We start from the raw sequence: 16,813 nt of genomic DNA, 5'->3' as shown, positions 1-16,813 counted from the left end.
AGTGATATGTTAAAAATATGGTAGTACTGTGCTATAATAAGAACTTCATGTGTTGTAAACAAATCCTAACAGACCTTTTCATAACCATTTGGCTTTAGGAAATGGACACTAGGAAGAATATCATGTTAGTGATAATGTATTAGAAAGATATTCTACCTTTTAAAACCTTTGCAATTTCTAAATATTCCTATTGAAATAGTAACTACTAAATTTTGGTCACTAACATGAACAGACGTGATAGCTTGTTGTAAAAATGATTCCCTATATACTAGTTTTCACAAGTGAAGTATTCTAACAATCCTTATGAAGATATTTTTGAAGTTTTACATAGCTATTAAGTCACTAAAGTAGCTTTATAAAAAAAAAATTTCCTAATCTACTCCTCTTCTGTATTTACTGGTAGAAGATTAGGACTTATCTTGTAGGAAAAATGAAAGTGAGATGTTCACTGTAGGTTAAATCCAATTAGTTAACATCTTGAGAATGAATTTCTAGAAAGATGTCAATGATATTTTCAGGAAGAAAGAAAAGAGGATTAGCTTCTAAAAGCTGTCATCTGGAGACACAGATAAGATATTTTATATAACAGACTGTAAGAAGGTGAAGAATTCAAAGAAAAATGTCAGGTATAGTAATTATCTGGGTTAGATGCTTGACTTTTTAATGATCTTTTAAGCTGAAAGACAGTTAATTATCAATTTCAGCTTCAATGCATCCAATTACCAAAAGGAGTATAAGTTGTTTCAGAAAACAGTAGGGGGGAAAAAGAGCAAGTCCCCATCCTAAACACTTTATATAGTTTAAAATATTGTATAATCAAGATATTCATTATTTCTTTAGAAAACATGGCAATCACAATTACTTATTGTGAACTATTCAATAGATTGTTAGAATAAGGTCCTTAAAATTTCTGCTAAAATTCCATATTTTGTAATCTATGAGTTAGGTGGAGTCTTTACTAGACAATATATATGTCAATTTAACCTGTCAGACTTGTCTGGAAACTGCTACTAAGCCATCTGTGTATGTACTGTGTGCTCAGAGGACAACCTGTTCTGTCTGTGGGAAATACTGAACCAACCCTGGCTTAATTAGGAGAGCAGGAAGTAATTGTGTCTTGGTAAAACTCTTGCTGTTCCATGGCTGTTCCAGCTCCGTAGTTTAAGACTTGCCTGCTGGAGTATGGTGAGCTTCTTTCTAGTTTTAAAAGAATTGCTCCGTATCAGTGCGTTCATGAAGTTATCACCTTCATGAAGTTATCTCGTTCTTTGGAGATCTTTAAAACCCGCCTGGATGCAGCCCTGTGACACATGCTCTAGGTGACCCTGCGTGTGCAGGGGGGTTGGACTCAATGGCCTCTGAGGTCCCTTCCAACCTTAAGCATTTTATGATTCTATGATTCTATGATTTTCTTGCAGTGAAAGGAGTTTCTGGTTCAGTTTGTATTTCTCACAGTTGTTTTCCACACTCTGAAAAGAGTGAACCTTCACCAGATTTTAAATCCTTTCTTCCCATAATATAACTTTCAGAAATAGCTTGTGTAATAATGATATATAATAATCATATGGTTAGACTATTTTTTCTAGAAAGTGGAAGATTAAGTTCTGGAAGACTAAGTTCTTGACCTCAGAGGCTAAGGGAATTCAGACCTACTTTTCTCATATTCACAAGACTATGGAGAAGCTGGCCCCATCTATACTTTCAGCTTTGATGGAATGTATCTGGGCTCCGCAGTATAAGAAGGACGTGGAGCTCCTAGAGAGAGTCCAGCGGAGAGCAACAAAGATGATTAAGGGACTGGAACATCTCTCGTATGAGGAGAGACTGAGTGAACTGGGCCTGTTTTCTCTGGAGAAGAGAAGGCTGAGAGGGGATCTGATTAACATGTATATGTTCAGGAAGGGAGAATGCAGGGAAGAAGGGGCCAACCTCTTCTCAGTGGTGGCCAGCGATAGGATAAGGGGAAATGGGCATAAGCTGAAACACAAGAAGTTCCATCTCCATGTGAGGAGGAACTTCTTCACTGTGAGGGTGACAGAGCCCTGGAACAGGCTGCCCAGGGAGGCTGTGGAGTCTCCTTCTCTGGAGGTCTTCAAAACCCGCCTGGATGCCACCCTGTGCCACATGCTCTGGATGTCCCTGCTTGAGCAGGGAGGTTGGACTAGATGATCTCTGGAGGTCCCTTCCAACCTTGAACATTCTGTGATTCTGTGATCAAGAAAAATTCTTTTCTCTGCTCCTCATGATCGGAAAAAAAAATAAAGATAAATCAAGAAAACAGTAACCGAAGTTGCTGTTGGCAGCAATACTTCAACAGCAATATGTAGGGTGGACCTCCTCCCTATCTTTTTTTATGTAGCTGGTTTCATGGCTGTGTAATAGCTCTGCCTTAATAGTGGTAATAGAAAATATCTTACCCTAGCCTAGAGACTGGTGCCCTGGGATGATCCTACAAACCTAGGGATGGGCATGAACTGCTTTTGAATGAGGTAGAGCTGGATGCAGTTCTTCTTCCTGGAAGGCAACCACCATGTTTCCATGTGTGCTTGGATTTGTCTTACTCTGGGCTTGCTTAGATCAATGTGCACCTTTGGAGAAACAGTGAATTGAACATAACTGAATTGTTGCCTTGTAAGCCTAAACTGGTCATCTGAACCAGGTAATCTCAATCTTTACCTTATGAAATTGGTGACCACATTATAAATTATAAATATCTGCTGCAGTTGAGAGAACAGTGGAAGGAATCTGTTTTCTTTTAGGAAGATACAGCACATACAAATGATGTTATTTGCTTATAAGCAATTTAGCAGCAAAGATTGTTACTCTTTTAAGTGATCTGGCAAATGTACATTTTTACCATTCTAAGCGACTGAATAGAAATAGTTTTTTTACAGAGTTTAACAGTTTGGATTTTGTTTTGTTTTGTTTTTTTTTTTCTCTCTTACGATAGCAGAGATTTGTTTTAGCTGCACACTAATTTGTATATAAATTTCTTCACACATAGCAACTGTATTAGTCATCATAAAAAAGAGCAGACTACATGATATGCCCTGGAGTTCAACATGTATCGTTATAGTTGTTTTATTTTTATATTTTATGATTTCTTTATTGAATGTCTCTTTCCAACAAGTGACTTTGAAAATGAGAATTATCTCAGAGTCTTTGAATAGATACCTAAGTAGATGATAGAATTGCAGAAAAGTGAGGGACAGATGCTTTCATCTGAAAGAGACACAAATTCAGAAACTAATTTGGAAGTGATAAAAATTAATTTGCACACTTTAATTGGAATCAGACTCCTGCATGAAAGAAAAGAAGGAGGATAGGCAGCTTGTGCTAAAAGCTGATTGAATTTTTTGTCAGGTAAGTGTGTTGGACTTGGCTGCTTATCCTCTCGAGCCTCCCTGTGCAATATATTACATTCACCCTCTGACTGGTGTTCTTTAAAAGGATCAATGCTATTCCTGTTTTGTCCCTAGAGCCTGAAATTTCATTGATCTGGGGACTTGACATTTCTCATTACCTATTGTAGCTTCCAAGAGGATGGTCACAAGAGGTGTGAGAGTTAACCCTGCTTTTTCTAACTGGGGCTGCACTGACCATTGTAAATATATTGTGCCTGTTACCCCAAAGATTAGCCCAAAGCTCAGTTTGATTATAACATAGTCAACAGAAGTGTAAACTATTTTTCTTATTTCAATAAGTGCATTCTGCATATATTGGAAAGACAGGATGAGTGTTCCCCTAAAGCAGCTTTGTCAAGTCACCCTGCACTTTTGTTTAATTCCATATAGAATTCCACAAAAGGACACTTTTATTCTTTCCTTTTGGAAGTAATTCAAAATAGCTTCTGGGTGAGCATCTTAGTTTCTGTGATCCTGTATCTAAGAGCAACTCAGGATATTCACTGTATTCTTTTATATTCCTCTGTATTTTAACATCCTTTGACATGCACTGGTTTAACCTTGAAAGAGCAGCAGTTTAAAAATAACCATCAATGTGTCTGTGCCAGGTGAATGGCCCTCCAAGCGCCCCTCACAAGCATTTTTACACACATGCAATCTCCTTTACATGTTCAAAGAATTACAACAATACTTGTATGCTTGTGAAACTCTAGTATTAATTTTTAAAATATGCCATCTTGGCATTATTCTGCCAGAGTGTGGTTTAGCAGAGAGTAACGTGAAGAATTTCTCAAGTGTAAAGTGTAAATCACTCTCCCTGCTTAACCTCCAGGTACCTCCAACTAACTGCCACCCTTAAAGCTCTTTGAAAATTGATATGTAACTTCTACTGCCATCATCTCTGCTCAAGTCAAAGACATCTCTCTTCCTTCTTCTCCCTTCCCATCTCTCTTCTTTTGTTGCACAAAAGTAAAAAAGCCAATAATTCAGCAGAACTAAAAACAATTTTATCTAACATTTTGCCAACAGATCTTGGTGGGCAAGTTTTGCTTTGTGGCCAGTGGAGACAAAGCAATTTAATGGCAGAAATAGGAACAGGTGCTGGGAATCCTTACTAGCCTCTCCTTCACTATATTCTTTTTGGGACCTGAGTAGCTGTAAGCTCCCTAAAAGTCCTCTGGCCTTGGTGACTTCCAGTTATATACAGTGCTGCTCACATTGCTCAGCAAATAAACCAGTTCTGCCAAGGGTGAGATGTTGTGGCGTTTACCTTGACTCTTCTGTCAGCAGTCTGTTTTTTTTGGTTCTTTTTTCTTTTTTTGATAATAATTGCTCCTTCATGTTGTGGGTATTGTCATTGGCTATTTCCTCCTTTGAAATCCTATTTTTGGGTGTAGCCTGGTCTGATAGAAAAAAAAAAATATATATATATATATATATATATATATTTTCATTTCCATGAAGGCAGTGTTTTCTAAAATCTTGTTTTCTGAGAGATATCCCTTCAAAATGTGTTAATAGTAAAGAGACTGTATCCTAAATGCGATGCTGTATTTTCTACAAATAACTCCGCTGTAGCCTTGCACTTGCTTCCATCAAAGCCAGCAATGAAATGGAAACTGGAATTTGTGCTCTCATCTTTCTTTAAACAGAAGACTCCCAGATATGTCCCCAGAGCAATCTCTATACAGCTCCTGAGAAAGGACAACATGAGAGAAACAGTAATACTGTTCATCTTTTGTTTTTCTTTTTTTCTTCTTTTTTTTTTTCCCCTAACAGGAGCGAGTGCCATGTGTCACGGGAGAACCTTGCAATGATATTAAACGTTATATATTTGAGAGAGAAGGAAAGATATATTTTGCTTCAGACTTTGTAGAATTTATTTGTTTGGAAATATAAGACAGGATCTTTTTTTTTTTCTTTCTTGCCCTCTAGTAATTCAGTTCAGAGGTGCTCCTTTGGGGAAATTACAGGGAGTTTACAGTGATGGTATCTCAGTTCGTAGGGAGGATATTTTCACCTGCAATTCCCCCAGAGCTACAGCCTTTGACCTCTGGCTGCATCTATCAGCGGTGATGTGACAGTGACAGAATATTTTGCTAGATTTTGAATGATTCCTGGAGTTCACAACTTCTGTCCTGAGTAATAAAATGTAATATGATTAAGGTTCTCTTCCTCATGCTGCAGCTTTTGCCATAGAAAATATTGAATACATTTTTCTTGGAGCCCTAAGGGGAAGAAGTCCTACTTTCAATTATTATCTCACTGTTCCTCCTAAAAATGATATTTTATTATTAATTTATATTTCTGAAAACAGGATTCAAAGACCCACATTTCAGAGAAGTTATTTCCTATAAGGATTTATCTTTTACCTAGAGAAGTCTATCAAGACTCTATCTCTACTATAAAAGGCTAAATTCATTGACCCACAAAATTCTGTCCAAGTCTACATCCTTAAAGCATATTTGTCATAAATGTGTACAGTTTTACTTTAAATATTCCAATTCCCTTGTTAATCTGTCATAGTGTTTAACTGCTTTCCAGTTAGGAAGCTGCATTTTATTACAAGGTTGAAGTGTGTGTAGACATTCCCCCATTGGACCCTGTTGTACAATAGTTGTACAATAAATTTCTGAGCCACTGGACCTCTTTGGACCTGTGACTCACCAGATCTGACCAGGTAGTCTAGTCATCACTCTGCTTCCCATGCAGTGAAGAAAAAAAGAACTTTAAACATTGTGCAAATTCCTATACTACTCTCTATATCAGTTGCACGACCCTCCTTTGAGCTCATTTCTGTAAATATATATAGAAAGCTTTAATCTTTCTCATTTACAATGTCAAGATAATTCTGTACTCCTCGCTGCCATTTTAGAGCATTGCACTGAAAACTTATGTTGAGGCAGTTACTTGCAACAAACTCTCTGAACTATAGGATTCTATAAATCCATGTCTGTCTCATGGCTTTCCAACCCAAAATCTCCTTTCAAGAAGTAGAACTTGTGTTTAGCTGTACAGAAACCTCAACCCTCTGTCTGGCTTCATTCTAACTAACTAAATAAATAAAAATAAAACATTTTCTTGAATTCTTATTACTAGCTGGGCAAAATACTTTATAATGCTTTCTCTCTCCATTAGACAGTTCTGCGTGATTCTTAGCATGAGCTGAATATTACCATGCTTTACCAGCAAAGATTTTATATTATTCTACACATAGTGTTACTGGTTAGCATCCAGTCAAGGATCATATCCTCCTGTTGCAACAAAATGTACGGTCAGTCATTGAATCAGTTACTTAACCATCCACATAGTCCTCAATGGGTTCTGCATAACAGTTTTTAAATCAAAAACTTGTACTATTAAATTGAATGCCTTAAAAAAAATATGTGGAGGCCACTTGAACACAACCATCTTTATCAACTGTACCTGTCGTGCTGTCAAAACCAGATAACAGGGTTTCTTGACTTTCCTGACAAGATTTCCATTCCAAGACAGCGTGGTGACTGGCATTAATGAGATTTTTCCCTCTGATTCTTTGTTGACAGAATTCTAGATTAATCATTCTGTTATTTTGCCTAGGATTAATGTCACAGTAATTCATCCCTAGTTCTCTAGGTCATTTCTTTTATCCTTTTAAAATATTTGAACTGTACTGCAGAGCTCCAGTCCTTAGAATTTCCCCAGTTCTGTATGTTTCATTTGTACAAAATAAATAATGACATGAAATCTGTTATCTATGAAGTTGTTAATTTGTTGTTACTGTTTAATTTTTCTTTGCCTGGGAAAGTAAAATCAAATACTGACTAATTCTCTACTGTGTTCAGGAGTTTCTCTGTGAAGATGTCAGCATCAATTATTTTTAGAAGCTATAGGAATGTTGCTATATGTCACCTAATGTTCCATAAATGCTCTTCAATAAACAATCCATGATAAAATGTATTTTTTTTTCTTCTGCATAGAGAAAATAAACATCTAAGGGGTAGTCTGTCTTACTCTTTAATAAAATAAAACATCATAAAATGTCATATGTACCCGTAGTGATAGATATCATAGTGTTGCTATGTATCAATAACCATCTGTAGTTATAGTTTTAGTCTATAAGTATTCTGTGTGTCACTAAATGACTGATGTCTACATTACTGTTCCCCTTCTCTTCCAGCCCCCAGCTAATGATACAAATTATGGTCATTAATATAGGAACATCTTTAATTCTCTGAGTTCTTGGCAGGCATGTAGAGACATATTGGTTCAACAGCAAATATTTGCACTACAACTGCTTTAAATACTATCACGCTTTGTGTTCTGTAACTGACATTTAATTTTTTGTTATTTTGAGATAATACAACTGATCCTCAGTACGTTCCTGTTATTCTTATGTATTGTTATCATCCATGCACTGCGAACAGCATGTAACCCTTCTATTACAAAGAAGCTTGTTTTTTATTAAAGTGTAAATTAATGGATTGCGAGACTGCGTATGATATGATACATGAAAGCATTTTGTTCAGAATCCCAGCAATGGCATTTAAGCAGATTGTAACTTCCTTTGATACGAGTTGATTTAAGGCAGCTTATAGCAGAATGTTCTTTTGTTAAAGCAGTTTTGGTCCAGAACTCATCAGTTGTTTCCCATTTTCTTTTAACAGGTGATTATCCAGCTCCTAGGGCTGTGCTAACTGGTCATGACCACGAAGTTGTCTGCGTATCAGTATGTGCAGAGCTGGGACTCGTTATCAGCGGTGCTAAAGGTCAGGAGTCTTTTTATGGTTTAAGTCATAACATTTTTAGAGCCTTTCTTAATGGTACTTCTCAGTCTTCCCTCAAGCCACGTATACTTTAGTTATTCAAGGTAATTCCTCTACCAAGATGCTTTGTAATTCTGCTGGAATTGGCAGCTGCTGTCTCTGAACCTTTATACTTAGTGCCTGTACACAGGAGGCTTAGACACTAAGTTGATCATTCCTTCCAACCATTAGTCTGCACTGCTATTCCCCACAGGTTTGAAAGAGTAGTTGACATAAATGTATATAATAATTAATAATGACATCTGATTATGAAGAAAACTGCTAGTAGAAAGCAGTATTTAGGTGGGGGCAGGGGGACAGCTACAGATTCTTTACTCTGATCTAACTCAATTAAATGGCACTTTGTGGAACTGAACTGAGTCCCCCTGATAAGGGAAGTAGAGTGAGTTTGCTTGTTTGGGGACAGCATTTGTTCCAGAAGATTTTTTTTCTTTGAGCAGTATGGTAAATAATCAGGCCTTTGCAGACTTTTTTACAGTATCTTTTCTTAAAATTATTTTTAATCATCTGTATGTGTGTTTTCCCTGTTATTTGTTTATAAAATCCAAAGTATCCAAGTTACTAAGTGTTCAAAATATCTTTAGTAAACCTGCAGAAATCTGCTGCACTAAACTCCACTAATCAATGGAAAAGAAACACTCACCTAGGTGATTTTTTTTTGTCTTTTACTTGATCTGACTAGGTTCCCCTTTTCCAATTCCATGTCCACTTCCCATCCCACAAAGTATCTTTCTTTTTTCTCAGTATTGCAAACTGACAGCTTTTTTCCTTTCTTTCCTATTTGTCTCTCCCTCCTCCAGGTGTACTTTCCTTTGTGTAATGTTATCTATTCTCCCTTCTTTCCATTCTGTCTTGTCTTGACATTAACCCTGTCATCCCGTAAGATCTTTCCTCCTTCCATCTCTTCTTATTCCATTCCCACTCCTCCAACCACATCCAGCCACTTGCTCTCCTTGGCTGTGATGAGGGCTGCTTTATCCATCCCCACAGATAACTTGCACTCCTTTTAAACAAGCTTGCTGCTTCAGAGGATAAGAAGGGCTGCATGCTTGTTCTGCTTTTCCTCTCCCAACTAAGATTCCTGAATTATCATCTTTTATACAGGCTTTGGCTCAACATTTATTTTCAAGCCTAAACAGGAAACTTCTGAGGAAAGGCATTTTTAAAGGAATAAAGGCATTTTAAAGGAAATGCTAACATGCCGTTATGTCTAGTAACGGCATCCTGTGCAAGAGTGGTGAGCCAAATCAAGACATTTATGAAAAAAAATGCAGTGTCACTGAAACTAAATGGTTATCTTGCAGTGGTGTTAAATTGTATCTTGCAAGGCAGCTCTATTTACTCTTACTGCCATAATGCTGTACTCATTTTTGCAAAATTCACCCAGACAAAAGGAGTCTCGTCAGCTCTTACCACCTGAGTTGTTATACCCATGTCCTTCCTTTGCAAACTCTATTCCAAATGTAAATACAAGGAGGAAAATGCCTCATTTTTTGTGTTTTTAGCATATACATTTTTTTTATGTCCGTGAACAGTCAGCTGAGCCAAGGTAGTGGCAGTTTGCCAGTGTGCTCAAATATTAAAAAAAATACGTATTCTGAAAAGGCTAACATGTTAATTATTCTAAGGATAGAGGAATCCACATCTCATAACATCTGGCACTTCACTCTTTCCAAAGCTAAGGTTCAACCATTAGAGAAAATAAATGAATTCCACTGCAGTTGTATCCTGTTGACCCAGTCAGGCTTGGGGTCTCCCTCAGTATAAGGCTTTATGCAAACAAGGATGAAAAAACGTACCAGAGGGTTGCACACAAATGAGCAGGCTGGGCTTCGTTTTACCTGTGCTGCTGCGTGAGCTGCAGAGCACTTGGCAAGATTTAATGTGAAAGGCCTGGGTCTGCCAGTGTGAATTTGCTTGCAGGGCCACAAGGCACTTGTACAGGGGAATGATTGCTGCAGGAGTGCCCTGTGATTTATAGAAGAAAACGTTTAGTGTTTAGCATGACTCGTTATACTTACTGCAGAGGAGGCTTAGGCTTAGGAATCCTGAGCCCACTTTCAAAAGAGATTTTCACACGGATCTGAAAATGGGAATGGAATGGTGTTGCATCTAAAAATATGCACCGTAGATTTCAGAGTTGAGTTCTTCTTTCAGCACCAGTAATCGAAAGACATTAAAATAGCAGGTCAAACTGTAGCTGGAGTAGATGCATTTATAGTCTGCTCTCCTGAGTATTTATAGTCATGCATTTGTAGTCTGCTCTGATCTTATAGTCCAGATACCGCAGTGACTCCGCTGGCTGTCGGATGATGCCCATTGTTGAAACAAGTCGGGGCTGAAATCCATGCATGGATTGCATTCGTGGGGGAGAGGACCTACAGGAACTGCCACTGACTACGGGAGAAAGACGCAGTGATACGATGATCTGCCCTCTGGGAGCTGCTCCTACTGTGCACTGATAGGGCCCCATCTGTTTAATGTGAATGGGCAGGCTGAGGAGAGCTCACGTATTTTAAGGAAGGCAGTGAGACTGAGGCCTCTACACGCTTGGAAAGAGGAAAGAATATTTTAAAAGATAGATTAATGATAATCACTAGTAGTCAAAGCAATAATGAACTATCATTTTCCAGCATGTTGTATCCATTTTCTTCCTGTGCTAGTTCAGTCATTTTCTGTGTGTATTTGAAATTCTTTATGCAAGGTTTGCATCTTTTTTTTATATCCATGCAGGGCTAGTATGATCTAAATATATAATACACGTTGTCTCTTTGCATAGTGAATACAGCCTGTATGAGCAGCAAATGTATTATATATTATCTTTTCATATGCAGAAGGTCCTTGTCTGGTACACACAATTACTGGAGATTTGCTGAGAGCCCTGGAAGGAACAGAAAACTGCTTGTACCCTCGCTTAATTTCAGTATCTAGTGAAGGTCACTGCATCATCTACTATGAACGAGGACGGTTCAGCAATTTCAGCATTAATGGCAAACTCCTAGCTCAGATGGAGATCAATGATTCAACCAGGGTAAATATAAATGCAAACAACCATTTGTTGTGTCTCGCTTTTATGTGTTAAAATAAATTGAATTTATCTTCATTGTCGTTTCAAGGAAATCACACATGTAAAATTGCCATCTCCTGCTTAAGTCGTGTTCAAATACAAATGCTCTCATCTCCATCTCCAAATGCAAAAGTGCACTTGATTTCTTTTCAGAATAAATAAGAACAAATTATGAACCCATACAGTTCCTGGAATCTTTGTTTGGAATTATGTATCAGTGGGAAATATGTCTTTAAAACAAAATACTCTGAAATAAGTTCAATCTTCATTTATTAACCAAGACAAGAATTCATGCCCTCAGGGCTCTGCTCTGTCACTAGCACTTAAAACAGCATAAGGAATGCAGATCCCTGCTCTGCTTTAGGTGTTAGTGATGACATTGAGTATTGTAGGACAAACACAGAAATGTTTTCTGAATTCAAGTCTTGGCATTTGGAGCTTTTTGGTTCACATAGGAGATATACCTCCAGGGTCATTTTTAAAGCCACATAAGAATTTTATTTAAAATTTGTAGATCCTAAATAGTTATGTTTTGTTTTGCTGTCCTTTGAGAGATGGAGTAGTGGGAGTCTTTGGTTGGTTGATTAAACTGTAGTAATATTAATGTTTCCCTAAATGCTAAGGGATGTTCCCTAAATGCTAAGTGTGTGCATGGTTTTGTCTCTCTGTTTTTAAGGCCATCCTCCTGAGCAGTGATGGGCAAAACCTGGTGACTGGGGGAGACAACGGGGTAGTGGAGGTATGGCAGGCTTGTGACTTCAAGCAGCTCTATATTTACCCTGGCTGTGATGCTGGCATTAGAGCTATGGATCTGTCTCATGACCAGAGGTGAGTTTGTCATTAATATTTTTGTGTAAATGCTATAAATGCATGAAGTGTAGATCTGTGTTCGCTTGAACATGAGAATTCATGGTATGTGCTCATATAAAGGATATGATAAAAAAATGTCATCCTGGTTGCCTTGTTGTTTCATAACACTCAAAATTTTGTCTGATCCTTAAGTCTCTTAATGCAAGTGCTTAATATTAAGATGAGGTGTGGCATCACTGAAGTTAAGTAAACCAGATCCTCAGCTAGGAAAATAATGGTAAAATTACATTAACTTAAGAACAACCAAACTGGATCAGGCCACACTAGTGCCAACTGAAACATGTAAGAAGTATAGTTTTCAATTGCACAGAGTTCTGATTTCCAGCCTTCTGTTGTTTGAGAACTTCTTGTGCTGGCACAAAGACTATAATGTGCAATATTGGTACAGAATCTATGTTAATGTAGTCCTTTTCTTTGACTTGATCTGAGCAAAGGAGGTGCTGTGTACATGCCTAGATATTTGCAGTGATTCCTGTAGTCCTGTAGCACTAGAATGTGCAGTGTAAATTTAAAAGCTATACAAATCAAATCCCTCAGTCTTCTATCATAAAATGATTATAAGGTAAACCTTCATGTTGTACTTTTCTGGGTTTATGAATGGATTTGCTCTTTATATTATTCATCAGTCTTGTATTTCATTTTAATATATAAACTAAAGATGCAAAAAATTCATAGGATGTTAGAAAAATTCCAGAGCGTTCAGGACAGTTTATTTTTCTTACACTTTTCCAAATTGTTATGTTATGTGCCCATTTGGTAAAGCAGCAAAAACATTTATAAGACTCACACTTATAAGATACGAGTAGATGACGTGAAACAAGATTTCTGTCTTTTACTTAGTACACTCAAAGCTAACTTACTGGAAAAAGCCTATTTGCTTCTGGAACTTTGCCATTTTATGCACTCAGTACTGTGCCATGTTTGAAGAGATTTATTTACACTATGAAAAGATCCTACTAGCCTAATTTCTATATCCCTGGTTTTAATAGTAGGCTGTGGGGCCCCAGCTGAGCAAAGTACTTTAAGTACCTGCTTAGCTGTAGTTACATAATTAAGCAGAGAATGGATTTTTTATGGTTTGATGAAAGTGGTGATAGATACCTAATCCAATTTCATAATTCAGCTACCAGAATTAGAGGGCATATGATAACTGGAAAATCATCTCAGCTGTTTCCACCAGAACTACATAAATGTTGGGGTGTGTTTCAGTATGAAGCTATTTAAGGTCACCAAATTGTGATTAGCTCGTGATTAAGGGATCAACCAAGTTGTCTTCACGGAGGCATCTGATCACGTCTGAGAGGCCGCCTAATCCTGACTGCCAGTCTGGAGGGCAGAACTCTCCACAAGTTGGGTGTCACAGCTGCCAACCAGTGTAAATGGGTCACATATCCTGGGCATCTCAAATGACACCAGGTGCCTATAAACGGGCAACTGAGTTGAATTCTAAAACATCTAAATTAAGATATTTCCACCAAGTGTACTGAGGGAATAAGTGGCCAAGGTAATCAGGGGATTTGCTTTCTCCTGCATGTGGAGTGTGGAGAAGTTGTTATCTCACCCTAAATAGTGTTCCTGGTGGCCTGTAAGGAGCTGATCTGTAGCCTGCACTTGAGAGGCTGACTTGTTTTCCCACCTTTAGCCAGCTTGAAATACCTTAAAGTATCTGAGTACCTGGATGGTACATGGGACAACAGACCTAGTTAAGACCAATCTGTAGTACTGGTTGGAGGGCAGGCAAAACACTTGAGACAGGAGACTCAAATGGCACTGTGATTTCACCAATGTGAAGGCAACTGAATAGGCCTCTTCATCTCCTTCATGGGCATTTAGCTTCTGTGTAGACACCTAAATTTGGTGACTCCACCACAGACTCAATCCTACCTATAAGGTTAGTTTTCATACAGAAGTGCAAAAAGTGTCTCATTTTAGTGTTTTTGTTGTGTAATGTAACCCACGGATTCAGAATGCAAGAGAGAATGAAGAGTTAAGTCAAAGGTAGCATACACCTAAGGTCTGCCTTTTTTTCTGTCTTCTCCAGAACTCTGATTACTGGCATGGCTTCTGGCAGCATCGTAGCTTTTAATATAGATTTTAACCGGTGGCATTATGAACATCAAAACAGATACTGAAGTGGAAAGGAGAACTGACAGCCCAGGTGAAGCTGAGAGCACAAGTGCTGCAATGAAAGGTGTAGTCTCTGGTGGAAAAACACGTCTGCATTGACCTCCGTTGTACATTCCATTACACCCAGCAATAGCTGTACATTGTAGTCAGCAACCATTTTACTTTGTGTGTTTTTTCACAACTGAACACCAGCTGCTGAAAAGCAAGCTTGTATCATGTAAATTATATGAATTAGGAGATGTTTTGGTAATTATTTCATATATCTTTGTTTATTAAGAAAAGGTAGTAGGATGCGCCACAAGAGACTTTTGAAAATTCTGAGGAACCTTGTGTCCAGTTGTTTCAATGTTTAGGCTATGAACCTAACATGCATCCCATCTCCAGCCTCTTTTCAAGCTGAGAAAAAAAAAATACGTTTGATACTTTGTACATCAGATGCACATCTTAACTTTAAAGGGATACTTTTGTAAAAGTAAAACCTTGTATAAAGAACAAAACCGTTTCTTAATTTTATTGTGGAGTTACAACTTGCATGTACTTTAAACCTGATGTCTTGGAGGAGCAGGTGCATTCACACAAATCAAACTGGAGATCTGTCTAAGGGTACAGCTTGTAGGAAAGGGTTGAATTTGGGGGCAAACAGTAATTTTGACATTTTCACCAGAACATGTTTTTCACTTTTTCAATCTCAACGTTACCCCTATGAAGTGGAGTTCTGCTCATGAAGCATTCGGATAAAAAGCCATCATTTGCCATATTTATACTTCATACCACAGAAAATAAATTCCTCCCTTTAAAATTCAACAACTAGCAGAAAGGGAGCAAAGAGGAGAGGTTTAGTTAATAATGCTCTGTAATGCTTAATGACTCCCAATGCATAGAAAGTGCTATACTTCAGCTTTATTAACATTTGGCATAGGAATCATTGCGGGAGAGAGCCTCAAGTAATATTTTTCCCTTATTTTTCCTCTAAGCAGCTTGATTTATTTAACAGCCTTAGCTTCGTTGCAAAGGTGACTGAGGTTATTCTTTTTGATTCTTCTGAAAATCTCACCTGAAGCCACTCTCTCAGACTAAGGCACTTCATGTTTTACAATACTGTAATGATAACTATCAGAATAATTTTCTGCACATTGTACTGATCAAATTACACACCCAGGGGTATATACACTTTAATTCATGTTTCTTCTTTGTATATTTGGTGACTGTATTGTCATAGATGTACATATTGTGTCGGTAGGGCTATGAGGCATGTAACAGGAATGTAATTTTCTCAGAATTTACACTCACTTGCAGTCATTTATTTAAAAAGATAATGGATTCTTTGTATTGGCACTTTGCACCAGAAACATATCATTATTTATTGATGTGATTACTTATTTGTTATCCACCTTGTATTAGTAAGTTTAGCACTGAATTTCCTTCTTCATTGTTGTTTGTATTTATAAGATTCAGAAATCATGGGGATCAACGTAATGATTAAGTTATTCATCACCAGTCTGTAAGCAATATCTTGAGTTTGTAGCTTAGAATTGGGAGAATATTGAACATCTGGAAGACAAGTTCATTTCATCTTGAGATCATGGTGAAATATTTTGGATATATAAATTCCTTAAGCTATTGTAACCATGTTTTATTGCAAAGATGTAAAATATGCCAGATGTGTGTGAGTTGGAAATCAAAAAGAAAAATAAAATATGCAAAGAATTCAGTGATTGTTTTTCATTCCAATGAACTTTTCTGCAAAACATTCACATTATCATTAGGCACAAACAATTATTTTAAGAAATCCTCTTTCATATTTGATATGCATGCCAAAAATTATGCTAGTCTGGGTGGCTGCATTTCCTGTGGTCTCAGGAAATAAAACAAAGGTTATAGAGTGTGTTTGCTATCCTTTTGATTGCCTGTACATAAAGAGAACCTACTCAAGATACTTTGATCAAAGTCTTTGAAAGGATATTTAGAATCCTTGTGAACAGGCAGTAATCCTGTACCATAGACCTCACAGAGAGCAAAGATCTGATTAAATCCATTCCACATAGCCCTCAATATCTGGTAAGATGGAATTAATTTCGTCTTACTTTAGGATGGAAAGTTAGATATCTACACTCCCCCTATAGCAGAATGAAATAGGTGGAATAAATTGCCTCCTGGAACTGCTGCAGTCCCTGCAAAGATAACTGTAGATACGTAGCCATCTAAATGTTAGATTTCTCATTTAAGATGGCAAAGATAGGCAAAATACTCACAATTAGAAAACTATTTATTGACTATAAAGCCGAAAAACACCCAATGACTATAAAACAATTTATTGCCCTACTCATTGTCTCTCCCTTTAGAAGCACTGTTCTTTAAACAGTTATAAGTGTGAATAAAAATAGTACTTCAGAACCTTTTTACGTGTTTTGTGGTCATACACAAAATACAGTGTACATGTTTTTTCAGGTGTCTACTGAAATCAATTAGCTTTTGAGTTGAACCAGATTGTTTGGAGGATTGAGGGGAAATGGGGAAGGAGTTGAGAGGGTCGTTATGTT

General features: G+C 37.4%; 1 protein-coding gene across 5 annotated transcripts in view; it reads left to right on the top strand.

The window, feature by feature from the left end:
• NBEA (neurobeachin) overlaps nucleotides 1-15,838 on the top strand; it is a 462,643-nt gene extending 446,805 nt beyond the window's left edge. For all 5 annotated transcript variants that reach the window (XM_026033944.1, XM_026033943.1, XM_026033942.1 and 2 more), the window contains exons 55-58: nucleotides 8,051-8,152; nucleotides 11,044-11,240; nucleotides 11,953-12,104; nucleotides 14,188-15,838. In XM_026033944.1, coding sequence (XP_025889729.1) covers nucleotides 8,051-8,152; nucleotides 11,044-11,240; nucleotides 11,953-12,104; nucleotides 14,188-14,278 — 542 coding nt within the window. In that variant the 3' untranslated portion in view covers nucleotides 14,279-15,838. The remainder of the gene's footprint in view (nucleotides 1-8,050; nucleotides 8,153-11,043; nucleotides 11,241-11,952; nucleotides 12,105-14,187) is intronic.
• Nucleotides 15,839-16,813: the final 975 nt, after the last annotated feature.

Source organism: Nothoprocta perdicaria, unplaced genomic scaffold (assembly GCF_003342845.1).
Source record: "Nothoprocta perdicaria isolate Ctin4 unplaced genomic scaffold, notPer1 scaffold_137, whole genome shotgun sequence".
NCBI classification, from domain to species: Eukaryota; Metazoa; Chordata; class Aves; order Tinamiformes; family Tinamidae; genus Nothoprocta; species Nothoprocta perdicaria.
Note: the sequence above shows the minus strand (reverse complement) of the source record. Positions and strands in the feature narration are given on the sequence as shown.